We start from the raw sequence: 13,936 nt of genomic DNA on the forward strand, positions 1-13,936 counted from the left end.
ACTGTTCCCATCAAACGCAGCCACTGTTCCCATCAAACGCAGCCACTGTTCCCATCAAATGCAGCCACTGTGCCCATCAAACGCAGCCACTGTTCTCATCAAACGCAGCCACTGTTCTCATCAAACGCAGCCACTGTTCCCATCAAACGCAGCCACTGTTCTCATCAAACGCAGCCACTGTTCCCATCAAACGCAGCCACTGTTCTCATCAAACGCAGCCACTGTGCCCCAAGTGCTGCCACTGTGCCCCAAGTGCTGCCACTGTACCCCCTGTCATCTGCCCGGCACTTATCTTGTCTCTGGTGGGCAGCAGGTGATGGCAGCAGACGGTGAGCGGTGTCCGGTGTCCTCCATCTTCCCCGGCCCCGATTGCTTCTCCCGCCCACTCCTCCTCTCGTCCTGTGCTGTGATTGGACACCTTACAGACGTCCAATCACAGTGCCTGTCAGTTCAGCCAATCAGGTGACTGGTAACAAGACCCGGTGCATCTGATTGGCCGAGAGGCGATTCAATGTTAGGAAAGCGTATTCCATCACTTTCCTAACATACAGCTGAGTGAGAAGCGAATGCACGGCTTTGCGCCCGCGTCTCACTTTTTTGGACGCCTATTTGGGGGTGCATCTGAAAAACACCCCCACCGCTGTAATTCAGGTGCCCAGTGACCGAAAAGCGTCCGGACAAACTGCACAGTGGAGGTAAGTATGATATGTTTGTTATTTAAAAAAAACAAAGCCTTACAATCACTTTAATATGCCAAAACTTCAATTTGCAAAGAATACCCAATCACATACAAAAGAAATGAAAATAAAACTGTATTTTTACTCGCACATTTGGATGATGAAAGTCAGCAGAGCTTCACTTCATTGAGGGGAAACTTCCCTTGCAAAGTGAACAGCCTACTTGCCTTGAGGAAATCAGCCTCAATGGTTGCTAGAGAGTTAACAGATGAATTCCACGCAGATGAGGCAACAGCCAATACAAAGCACAGGGCTGGCTATGCATGGCAGACTAGCCAATCAGCTGCCAGGCTTACGTTGCTGTATAGATAGCTGTGCAGGAAGCATGTGATTTACTTATTGGAAGGTGAGGACTGAAGGCGCGGTGTGTGACCCGGCTCAGCCAGAACCAAGTAGGTGCAGGAAATGTTTTCGCTACATACTTGTTTTTCATTATACGTCACGGATTGTATGCCGCCCTCCCCCATACTGCCACTGACTTCAATCATCACCAGCATTATAAATAGATCGAAGGCTTTTTACGGACTGCAGTAGGTAGTAGGGGCTGAATTGTAATAGGGCCAAAGTGGCCCTAAGAGGGGGGGGTTACTATAACTGGAGCACTCAGAATCTGGTGCAGCCGTGCATAGTAGCCAATCAGCTTCTAACTTCAGCTTGTTCAATTAAGCTTTGACCATTAGCCCTGGTTCACATTGGAGCGATATGGCAAGTCAAATCAAATGCCAAATCAGCGACAATTGCCAGCAATGGTACCGTCCGAATCGGTATGACGCCGCATTTGCAGCGCCACACCGATTGCCAAAACTCGTTTCTGTACTACTTTTAGCGAATTTGGGGTGCAATTTTTTTTTTTCCACAGATATCTGTGCAGCAACCCACACAGATGTCTCTGAAATCGCCCCCCTGAAGTCGGGACTGACATGCGGGAATGAAATTGTGCGAGTTCAGCTGTCAGTGTGAACCGACACTTAGCCCTGGTTCACATTGATGCTACTTTGAAATCGCGCTATTTCACTTAACCACTTAAGGACCGGACCAATATGCTGCTAAATGACCCAAGGGGTTTTTACAATTCGGCACTGCGTCGCTTTGACAGACAATTGCGCGGTCGTGCGACGTGGCTCCCAAACAAAATTTGCGTCCTTTTCTTCCCACAAATAGAGCTTTCTTTTGGTGGTATTTGATCGCCTCTGCGATTTTTTTATTTTTTGCGTTATATACAAAAATAGAGCGACATTTTTGAAAAAAAAATCAATATTTTTTTACTTTTTGTTATAAGAAAAATCAAATAAATGAAATTTTAGTCAAACATTTAGGCCAAAATGTATTCAGCCACATGTCTTTAGTAAAACAAAATCGTAATAAAAAATAAAAAAGCTACCTAGCGGGAACAGCGACACTAATACAGCGATCAGAAAAATGATCGCTTAGTGATACTGGCAATAGGGAGTGAAAGGGTTAACTAGGGCGGTGATCAAGGGGTTAAAACTTTATTAGGGGGGGGGGTACGGGGGCTACCCTGGACCTAACACTAACTGCCTGTCACACTGACACTAAATGCAGTGATCAGTACATATATGATCACTGCATTCAGTGACACTGTGACAGGGGGGTGGGGGGGGGGGGTTAATGTGCCTGCGTGTCCTGGTGTCAGTTTAGTGTTGTGCAGACTCGCTGTGTGATGTGATCTCTCCTCAGCGGCGGTTGAAAATACCCCCGAGAGGAGAGATCACATCACTTCCCTCGTCCTGTGTTTACACAGGAGGAGGAAGTGACACGCAGGGGGAGCGCGCGGATTGGCTGAGAGCGATCCGGAGGGGGCAGACAAAAACGAACAGCCGCCCCCTCATCCCGGATCGCTCGGTCAGCCACGGGAACCGCCGCATGTACCGGGGGGGGGGGGTCCCGATTGGACCCCCGACCCACGTCTAGGCAGGCACGTACAGGTACGTTGATGTGCCTGTCCGTGCCATTCTGCCGACGTAAATGTACATGCGGCGGTCCGCAAGTGGTTAAAGTAACGTGATTTCAAAGTTGCAAGGTCAGCACGATTTCAGCTGCTACTTGATTGACATCTGTGTGGCTTTATGCACAGTTGTCTATCAAAGTCGCACCTGAAATTGGCAAAAGTAGTACAGTGATCTCAAGTCGCATGACAAATCGTTTCAATGTAAACCTAGGCTAAGGTCAACAATAATCGCTCCAATGTGACCCTAGGCTAAGCCTAGGTTCACATTGCTGCAGGTTAGAAATCCAGTTCAGCTGAACCTGCGCATTTGACAGACATCTGTGCGGGTTCCTGCACAGATGTCTATACAAATCCCCCCCCCCCCCCCCCCCGAATTTGCCAAAAGTAGTACAGGAAATACTTTTGGGAATCGGTGCGCAAAGTCACCGCAATAGCCACCAAATTGGTATGCAATTTGACATGTTAAATCGCATACCAAATCGGACCAATGTGGACCTAAGCAAAAACCAGGAAGCTGATTGGTTTCTATGCAGAGCTGCACCAGATTCTGCACTCCAGTTTTCTTAAATCTCCCCCGAAAAGAGCTAAAAAAAAAGTGGTCTTCCATCCATGGCAGTAAAAAAGAATGTATAATAACATTTACAAATGTGTGTGTGTGTGTGTGTGTGTGTGTGTGGCACTACCCCCGGGGGGAGCTGCTGGTTTGTTTTGGGTGGCACGTTACCTCTGTTTCTCCGCCGTCTAGGGGTACTTGATGAGAGTTGTAGTAAATGGAATGTCCACACCTGGACAGGCCTCTCTCACCAGCCTGGCAGCCAGAATGCCACTCGGGACTTGGGGTTAAGTCTCTGCCACAGACCCTCCCATTGGTTGAAAATAATGGTGGTCCGGAATCCTCCTTAACAGATTCAGCACCCGGATCTCCTTCAGGTAGTTTCGATTCGGTTACCGACTGATAGGCGACCAACATCCAGCCTCTCAGTACCCGGTTTCCCTGGTCCCTGATGGATGGTTAGGCCCCTCTTGAAACACCAGCCTCTCTTGGCACTCCTCAGGCGGACTCTCCACCGGACAGCTTCCTCCAACAGGACGGAAAGCTCAGGAACTCCTCAGATTGGGGACCCAATCGATCACTGGGCCACAGCCGCAGATCAAATGCTCCGGGCCAACGTGGTCCCGGAACCAGGAACACTGCGTAGCACACACACCCTGGCCCGGAAGGCCATTTGCCGGAGTGCTGTGGTATGGCTACCCTGAAGGTGGGCGCCACACGGAAAGAAGACCCAAGTAAATGGCGTTTGCCCCAGCATGCACAGCAAGGAAACCTCCTCCTGATAGGCTGCCAGGAAGAAATATCCAAACCCTTGACTCCACTGCTGCCACCTGTCGGCCTGGGGTGTTATCAGTAGGGTTGTCCAGATACCGATACCAGTATCGGTATCGGGACCGATACCGAGTATTTGCGCTAGTACTCGTACTCGCGCAAATACTCCCGATACCAAAATAGAATACTTTTTTTTTTTTTTTTTTGTGACATCGAACACAAATTGGATGGCACCATTGGATGGCACTGATAGGTGGCACTGGCATTGATTGAATGGCACTCATAAATGGATGGCACTGATAGGTGGCACTGGCATTGATTGGGTGGCACTGATGAGATGCACTAATAAGCTGCCTCCCTGCACTGATGCACTAATGGGCACTGATCTGCACTGATAGGTGGCACTGGCTAGCTGCACTTTTGGGCACTGGCACCGATGAGCTGCACTGACAGTGATCACTCCTTCAATGATATGTAGTTTTCCAGTACCGTATGCTAAAAAACAGCCCCACACCATGATGTACCAGTTCTTCATAATTCTAAAGAAAATATCTTTGGTCTGTATTGTGGTTTGAAAACGGTCACATGACATAAAAAAAAAGTATCGGTATTCGGTATCGGCGACTACTTGAAAAAAAGTATCGGTACTTGTACTCGGTCCTAAAAAAGTGGTATCGGGACAACCCTAGTTATCAGCATCCCAGAAACGACAGCATGAGCACACAGCACAGCCAAAGCTGGGACAGAGGCTCCATATTTAAACAAATTAACCTGGTCAGAGTCACTTAACTCTCCACCCCTCTAAATTTACACTAGCACCAGTTCTACATGTACAGGCGCTACATGTACAGTACAGACCAAAAGTTTGGACACACCTTCTCATTCAAAGAGTTTTCTTTATTTTCATGACTATGAAAATTGTAGATTCACACTGAAGGCATCAAAACGATGAATTAACACATGTGGAATTACCGTATTTATCGGCGTATACCGCGTACTTTTTTGCCCTGAAAATCAGGGCAAAATCGTGGGTGCGCGGTATACGCCGATACCTGCTTTCCCGCGCCGAGTTTGAATACTGCGCCGACATATACCGAGCGCAGTACACTCGTGTATTGTCGGGCAGTCTCGGCTCCTCCCGCGCTGACGTCCTGGACGTACAGGACGTCAGCGCGAGAGTAGCCGAGCATTGCTGACAATACACGAGTGTACTGCGCTCTGTATATGTCGGCGCGGGAAACGAGCGGGGAGGACGCGAGGACGCTGCAGAAGGACGCCGGACCTGACGAAGAGGACACCCGAAGCCGCAGACGGACGCCGGACCCGACGAGGCCGCCGATGGACGCCGCGCAAGACACCAAAACTGTAAGTACAAAACAACTTTTTTCCACAGGATTCGGGGTTTGAATATATTTTCAGTTGTTTCACACTTTTTTGTTATGTATAATTCCACATGTGTTAATTCATAGTTTTGATGCCTTCAGTGTGAATCTACAATTTGCATAGTCATGAAAATAAAGAAAACTCTTTGTTCTGTATATAAAACTTCCCACCAGAGATCCTCATGGTTTTATCCAGTTTTCAGAGCTTGGATCCGCTTTGGTCCAGTGGAAACAGCCAATATGTTCTGAATTTCTGTTTTATTATTATGTTTTCCAGGAGTAGCATTAGACCAGCTAAAGCACGGCGTATCAACAATTGCAGCCATTGCCATTTTGCCAAATACTTGCTTTCCCTCCTTTTTTTCAACCTTTGTTACATCTCAGTGCTGCTGATCTCCTGCAGTCTCTCTTTGCAGCCACATCATGTCTGCAAGCACTTGGGTTGAACAATAAAAATCTAACAGATTCCTCTATCCTCCTCACTAAACCGTAAAGATGGAATTCTGACAGCCAGCAGCTGCCAGAATATGAATAAAGAATGATGAGCGCAAACTGAAAATCTAAAAGTGAATATAAAGACAGTCCATAGGGGACTGATAACAATCAATAAAGATATGCAGTGAATTCAAAATTAGTGAAATAACCCAAAACTGATAATAAATCCAAAAATAAAAGTCCAAATATATAAATCAAAGTTTGGATTTATTATCAGTTTTGGGTTATTTCACTAATTTTGAATTCACTGCGTATCTTTATTGGTTGTTATCAGTCCCCTATGGACTGTCTTTATATTCACTTTTAGATTTTCAGTTTGCGCTCATCATTCTTTATTCAGACCTTTATTTGTTGTTAGCACATTTTAGATTTGAGCAGCATTTTGTTTTTCACTGGTCACTTTTAATTTTCACTGTTGGCTAGCGCTTTAGTCACCCACTTGTTTAGCTGCCAGAATATGCTGGGTGCTGCCAAACTTTTAGGGTCTGCACTCTCACACCTGCCTGCCTAAGCGGTGGACATTCTGCCACTAACTGACACATTTTGGGAACCAGTGACACCAATACAGTGATCAGTGCTAGAAATATGCACGGTCACTGTACTAATGACACTGGCTGGGAAGGGGTTAAACATATAGGGTGATCAAAGGGTTAAATATGTGCCTAGCCAGTGTTTCACTATACTGTGGGAGGTGCTTTTACTAGGGGAAGAGATCGATTTTTTTAATTTTTTTTCCCGGTCAAAATGGTGATCTGCCTTGTTTACACAGTTCTGTCTCTCTGCCCATGGGTTGGCGGGTGCTGTCGGAAAATTGAGTACCCGGCACTTGCTGCTCGGCTTTTGCTGTGTGTAAGGACAGTGAAAGCAAGCTTCCGGGAGCACTCATGCGCGCCCCCCTATCCAGAAGTGTTGGATCATGTGTGTGTATATGTGTATATATATATATATATATATATATATATATATATATATATATATATATATATATATATATATATATATATATATATATATATATATATATATATATATATACATACGTGATCCAGTGCACAGCTATCACCCTATAGCAGTAAAACTGCTATAGGACAGACCTAAACTGGTTAATTAAACAAGCTGAAGTTAGAAGCTGATTGGCTACCATGCAAAGCTGCATCAGATTTTGCACTCTCCAGTTTTAGTAAATCAACCCCGTTGTGTGTCTCTGCCTTTTTGCTTTCCTTGTTGTGTATTCATCTCGGCAGTACAAAGAGTCACGATTTCCTTATCTCTGCCCCATGCCCTGTCTTTAAGTGAAAGTCTGGAAATAAATATTTGCAGGTATGTGAAGAGTTATAAAGATAAGGAGCGACAGGCTTATGTAGGAGGGTGTGGTAAGAATCAATGTATGTTTTAGATGCACAATGTAAACAGATCTAGACATATAGCCATTATGGTAACTAGGTGATTAACACTGACGTTGTCGCACTGGTGTCCTAGATTGAGTTCCCACCAGGGACATCTTAAAGCGGGAGTTCACCCGGAAAAAAAATGTTTAACATTAGATTGGGCCTAATTACGGGAAGCAGAATCGGGTGTTTTGTTTAAAATCAATGCAGTACTTACCCTTTTACAGATGTTCTCCCGCCGCTTCCGGGTATGGTCTTCGGGACTGGGCGTTCCTATTTGATTGACAGCCTTCCGATGGTCGCATACAGCGCGTCACGAGTTGCCGAACGTCGGTGCGGCTCTATACGGCGCCTGCGCACCGACGTTCGGCTACTTTCAGAAACTGGTGACGCGCTGTATGCGACCGTCGGAAGGCTGTCAATCAAATAGGAACACCCAGTCCCGCAGCCCATACCTGTAAGCTGCGGAGAACATCTATCTGTAAAACGGTAAGTACTGCATTGATTTTAAACAAAACACCTGATTCTGCTTCCCGTAATTAGGCCCAATCTAGTGTTAAAAATTGATTTTTTTGGGTGAGCCTCCACTTTAATGAATTGTATGCACTATATGGCCAAAAGTATGTGGACAGCCATACACTTTAGTTCATGTGCTTCTAGGGAGGGGTACTCTTGAAATGTATGTTGCATAATTAGTCTGGTTGGAAAAAGACACAAGTCCATCTAGTTCAACCCATAGAACCTTAGTCTAAAGAGGAACTCTTTAGGCCCCAAAATGCTGGAACCCCCCCCCCCCCCCCATCCCCCACAGCAAGGCCATCTTTAAAAATGTGTGTAGCGCCTGTGTACTTTTCACTACAGGTGCTATGTTAAATTTAGTTGGGGGATGAGAGAGTTACCTTGCTCTCATCCGTGTCGTTTTGCTAAATTGGTTTCTGGGCTGTCCTGTGGGTCATTCTGTGCTCCAGATATGTAGTTCCATCTCTGGGTGGCAGGTGGCGCAAGAGGGGTCCAGGCGGAGCCGCTTTTCCCCAGCAGCCAATTGGAGGAGTGTTTCCCTCGCGGGCATGCTGGGGGAGGGTATTTCTGTGACAGGTGCCATTTTTTGGGATTCTTCACCCGTTCCTGGTTTCAGGTGCGGCACCCACTTTTAGGGTGTGCGCACATTACGGGCCCCGGCCTGGCCTACCAGGTCGGGGCGCACGTTCCATGCGGAGTTCCCGATTTTGGGCCCCCATGGCCTGGAGCAACTGAGGCTGCAAAGGGACCCCAGTGACTTACTGGGTTCCCCATTCTATGAGGAAGATCCCAAGCGAGTTATGCTGTTCGGTGGGGAGTCGGTCTGAGGTGAACCCGGAGGCAGGTGATCCAATAGGGCTTAGACGAACCATCGGGGATCTGGGTGACCGGACACTGACAGGTTGTATGCTGCAAACTGTCAGTCGGTGACCTCAAGCTACCAAGTCTACCTGAGGGAGATTTAGGCAAAACTGTGTTACTGGGAGGATTCGCTCTACCGTCCATGTTCCTAAGTACTGGGCCTGTGGCAGAGGTCTCACTACTAATCCTAATTCTACTATAGCCAAGTCGGTGGCAGAGACTTGTTCCTTCCCAGAAGTTCTAGTGACGCTCCGGCTGCCAGGCCTGTGAGAGGGACCTGTCCGGGGGCACTACACCCACTCCGGCTGGAGTGGCGACGAAGTAAGAGTTGCTACTAGAAGCAGGACTACTTCCATTTATCCATAGGCCTGAATCTGCAAAGTTCTCTCCTTTCACCAACCTATCCTATCTACCTCAAGTTGATTGTTGGCTGTGTTGGGCCAAAAATAAAAGCATTGAACACGTCACCCCGTTGTCTGGACATTCCATCACTACTCTCATCATCCTCATCCCTAGACACATCATAGAGGTAACATAATTACGCCGATCCCAAATCTAACCAGCAGCTCTTCCGGGGGTAGCGCTACATTCATTATGTGTGCAGATGTGCCAAAAGGCTTTGCCTGGGCCTCATGACCCCACAGAGGCCTTCAGCACACTTTAAGGTCCAGGAGCCTCCATACCTGTTGCTCTCTGACATCTGTACACATGTGGAATGCAGGCGTTGGAGCCTAATCCACCCCCCCAGTGTATGCCCTCCTGAATTCCCCCCCCCAGTGTATGCCCTACTGATCACCCCCCCCCCCCCCATCCCCCAGTGTATGCCCTCCTGAATCCCTCCCAGTGTATCCTGTGTGCAATAAATGGGACGGAGGCCCGAACCCAAGGGGCATAGGAGTTTTCTTGCTTCTGTTCTGTTCTGTTGGTTGGGTTCCAGCTGGTTTGTTTTGGCCCGTCCCGTTCGCTGCCGTTACTGGAGTCTTGTTCCCCAGTAGTATGCTGAGTTCCCCCTAGGCAGAGTTCCCACTGCCTAGGAGGACCTTCCTGAAGATACCATCCATTAGCTCTGCTGAGATCGGACTCTTTCCTATGCTGGGGCAGCCACAAGCCTAAAGTTAGAGAAATGACCACTTTATTTTGGACGGTTGTCTGTATTTGTTGTCAATGTTAGTTTATTCAATAAAGAATTTGAAACTTTGCCTTTGCCTTGTCTAAAGTTACTTAAATGGTGCAATGCAAGTGTAGCGCCCCCCTACTTTCAGTATGGGCACTACATCAAAGTTAGTGGGGAATGGGAGAGTTACCTTGCTCCCATTCACTAATTGTTTAAATTTCTGGGACTTCTGTCATTCCAGAAATGTCCGCTGGGTCAGTCTGTGGTCCAGGGATGCAATATCATCCCTGGCCGGCAGTTGGCTCCAGGGGGGTTCTGGCAGAGGAAGTTTTCCCCAGCAGCCAATTGGAGAAGTTTCTTCCTCGCGGGGCATGCTGGGGAGGAGTATATCTGTGACAGGTGTCATGTGTTCTGAAATCTTTTCGGGGTCCCGTTCCAGGTGCGGCATCCACCTTCAGGCGTGGCCCACCTGGCCAGAGTTGCAGTCCACGAAAACCCTCATCCGGAGGTACAAGGGGACCCCAGTGACTTGCTGGGTTCCTGGTTCTATTGAGGGGACCCCAGGCTGAGTGCCGTGCGATTGGGGAGTCGGTTTGAGGGGGACCCGGAGGCAGGTCGTCCAACAGAGCCTAAACAAACCAATTGGGGATCCGGTGACCAGAGTGCTGACAGGTATGTTGCTGTCATCTGGTGACCAATGCAGAAATCTACTGGGAGGATTGCTCTATTCATTTACCTAGCTCAGTTATTGTCCTTGACCCGTGAGACAGGCCCGCATCCTCCCAGAAATCCTAAGTGACACCTTGGCTGCCAGACTTGTGTAAAGGGAGTCTGTCCGGGGCACTTTACCCACTCAGATGGAGTGGCGACGTGTTACAGATTGGTACTATACAGAGCAGTACTGACTGCTCCATTTAATATCCAGGCCTGATATTGCGAAGTTCTCTCCTCTCTTTCTTCATCAACCTTGACCTTCCTAACTGATGTTGATGTTGGCCGTGTTGGGCCCTGGAAAAATAAAGCATTGAGAAAACCTTTATTCACTGTCTGGACCTTCGCTCACTGTTTTTGTTCTCACTTTTGCACCCTTAGACAACGCCAGGGTAACTTAGCAGGCCGGTCCCAAAACAAATCAGCGGCTCCTTCGGGGGTAAGCGCTACACAAGTAACTGGCACTTAGTTACAGCTCGGGTCACTAGACACTTTGGGGTATGAAGATAACAGTGCTAGAGTTCATACAGTGAAGATGCAAGAGGTTACCAAGGGTAATGAAGGTCTCTCTAGCAGCCTGTTGTAAGCATGTACATGTGGCAGGTGAGATAAACTCTTGCAGCGAGGGATTGTCAGGGACTATGAACAGGCAGAGACAGAATATGCAATTAAAATCACACATTTAATGTAATAGTAAAAATAATACAGATCAAGAATGTAGTCAAAAACAGAAGCCAGTTTTAGGAAGCCAAAACAGGTAATCAGATGAGCCAGAATCAAGAAGCCAGGAGTCAGCGTTGTTGGAAGCCAAAGATCAGGATCAGAAACCAGAAGAAACTTCAGCCAGGCAAAGTCATAACAGGAACACAGCTGAGACACACAGAAGATGTTGACCAGGCAAAGGCACTGAGTGAATGAGCAAGGCAATTTAAATAGCAAAAAGGGGCTGGCTGTAGGCTGGACTAATGATACAGCTAATGGTAACCAGGTGAGTCACTGCGGAAACAATAAGTGGCTGGTAATTAACTAACAGCTGAGCTTTGAGCACTGAGAAGAGAGCTGCTAGAAGCCCAGCCCTGACGGGGAGATATTGCCGGGACTCCTCCAGCAGCGATCCCTCTCCTATAGCAACGGGGGCAAATCTGCACTGCCGGGGCACTCATCCTGTACACAAGTATGGAAGAGAGAGTTAAGTGAAGTGCATGCCTGTAGTCCACACTAGGTGCACGGTGGGACCCCATATTGTTACTGGAAGTAAGGTAGTGGTGATACGATGGACAGGTGGAGAGGGCAAGATCTCTGTGTCCCTCCTAATTGCAAAAGTGACCATAGTGATGTACTGTAACATTGAAAGAGTTCATTAGAGATCAGTCAGTTGTTTCAGTAAGGTAGTAAGCCTAGTCATAGTGCTTAGCGTAGATCAGAAGAACCCGCCCCTGGGTGGGCCTCTCATGTGACCTTTCTTTGGCGCCCAACGAGGAGGGAAACATGGAGGAAATGATGATCAACTGCAACTCATCTAGCTCTTACAAATTAATTCTATACAAGTTTCTATTAATCGCAGTCCATCTTCATCCAAGTCATCAATGTGGACATTGGTCCATCAAAGTAAACTTCCCTAGCTTGACACATACTGCTGCTCAAGATGTGTGAGTGTCTCTATTACTTTCTGTGACGGTATTGGTATAATATCCCTGTCAAACAGTCCCTTCTTCCCATAACAGAACATCACAGAATCATCCACACATGAGCCAAGGCTGAATGCTGGAACCAGACAGACTTTAATAGTATAACACACAGCTTATATGTAATTTCCAAAACTGTTACAATGACAAATCTCCGCCCCCCTCACACTGGGGCTTCCATACAGATCATGGGCAGACATTTCGGAGCCGATTCTGAAAACACATTTTCTTTAGATAATGACATCAGTGGAGTTAATTACTAGGTGTAACAGAATACATTATCTAGACAGCCTGACCACAATGAAGCAATCAGAATAATTAACCTTAGCCCCTTCTAATCACAGTAACCACAGGGCTTCTTCACACAACACACTAGATCAATTAACATATCAATAGTCTGTTAGTAGAGTGAGTCACACCTGAAATCACCTTCTAACACAGCATTAACCAAGCAGGGAGAATTTAAACTGAAGCATCCTTCACACTTTCTATTTATCTACTTATGTTACTTTGCTGCAATGCACCGCGGCCAATGAATCTTACATGCAGGTAACTGCATATTGTCCATAGTTTTATATGGAAGTCACTGCACACTGTCCATGGAGTATCTGCCTGGGTGCATTGCAGCAAAATAACATCAGTAGATAACTAGAAAGTAGTAGAGGTACTTGCAGGTCTTGAGCAGGAGCATGTGTCCTAACAAACAACCATACAGTTACAATACAATTTAATACTTGAGGGTAAAGGGCGTGCTCAGGAGAGCTTACAATCTAAATGGTAAATAAAATGAGATAATAGACTGATAAAATACAGGAAGGATATTAATAGCATGTTTATTTTTCCTATTAGATAAGAATGGGGTATGCTGAGGACCATTTTTATGATGACTACTTAAGGAGAAACCTTCATTTGCTGAATCGTATAAAAGTCAATGAGATGCTGAATCAGTTAAGAGGAACCTTTACCATCTCCAATGGGGTAAGAAGCAATTCTACTTATTTAAATGCTATATATCATGCTGGACTGTTGAAACTGTAACAGTTTCTCATAAAACAAGCAGCACTACTCTCCCTCAATATCCATACACTTCCCCTGAGCCTCCTCCAGTAACTCACTTACCGTGACTTCAGCAGGTTATAATGCTCTTTCAAGCTCTGTGTTGTGACACTTGTGCATAGGGATGAGCTCCGGCGTGTTCGCACAGTCCACGTGCAGAGCCCTCCAGGAAGTCTGCACGGCGCTGCGCTAATCGCAGGCAGGGAGACATTGTTCTGATGCTCGGCTGCAGAGATCGGGAAATGTCTCCAAATGACTTCTTGGCGGGCTCTGCACATGGACTGTGCGAACACGCCGGAGCTCATCCCTACTTGTGCACCCTCCAAATCTATGTCCCCCAAGATACTTGCTGCTTCCCAGTAACTGGTGTCTCTCTGTATTGATGGAATAGTTGCAGAAAAGATTTGCAGCGCCCTCTACCATAGGTAGGTGTTAGAGGTAAGGTTTTGGGTGGTAGCTACCAGGCAGGAAAATGTAGGCAGGCCTATGATGCATGCAAGGCAGGCTTGTTTTGATCTGGGGGGCAGGGAGTGGTTAGTACAGTAGTGGGTGTGACCACCTGTCCTTCAGTTCTTGGGCGCCTCCCCTGCTTCCAGGGGAATGTTCTAGAAGAGGGGTAGGGCTGGGAGCTGGAGTGACAGGGAGCTCATGTGAGGAGCCCTGACCAATCCCCAACTGGAATTGTCAGGGGGCAG

General features: G+C 47.1%; 1 protein-coding gene across 3 annotated transcripts in view; it reads left to right on the forward strand.

Moving 5' to 3' along the window:
• The first annotated feature begins 1,032 nt into the window (after window positions 1–1,032).
• The window catches only part of LOC120924520 (pollen-specific leucine-rich repeat extensin-like protein 2), a 44,221-nt gene continuing 31,317 nt past the window's right edge, over window positions 1,033–13,936 (forward strand). For all 3 annotated transcript variants that reach the window (XM_040335479.1, XM_040335480.1, XM_040335481.1), the window contains exons 1-2: window positions 1,033–1,129; window positions 13,035–13,163. In XM_040335479.1, the coding sequence (XP_040191413.1) occupies window positions 13,041–13,163 (123 nt within the window). In that variant the 5' untranslated portion in view covers window positions 1,033–1,129; window positions 13,035–13,040. The remainder of the gene's footprint in view (window positions 1,130–13,034; window positions 13,164–13,936) is intronic.

The sequence above is a fragment of the Rana temporaria genome, chromosome 1, assembly GCF_905171775.1.
Source record: "Rana temporaria chromosome 1, aRanTem1.1, whole genome shotgun sequence".
Taxonomy (NCBI): Eukaryota; Metazoa; Chordata; class Amphibia; order Anura; family Ranidae; genus Rana; species Rana temporaria.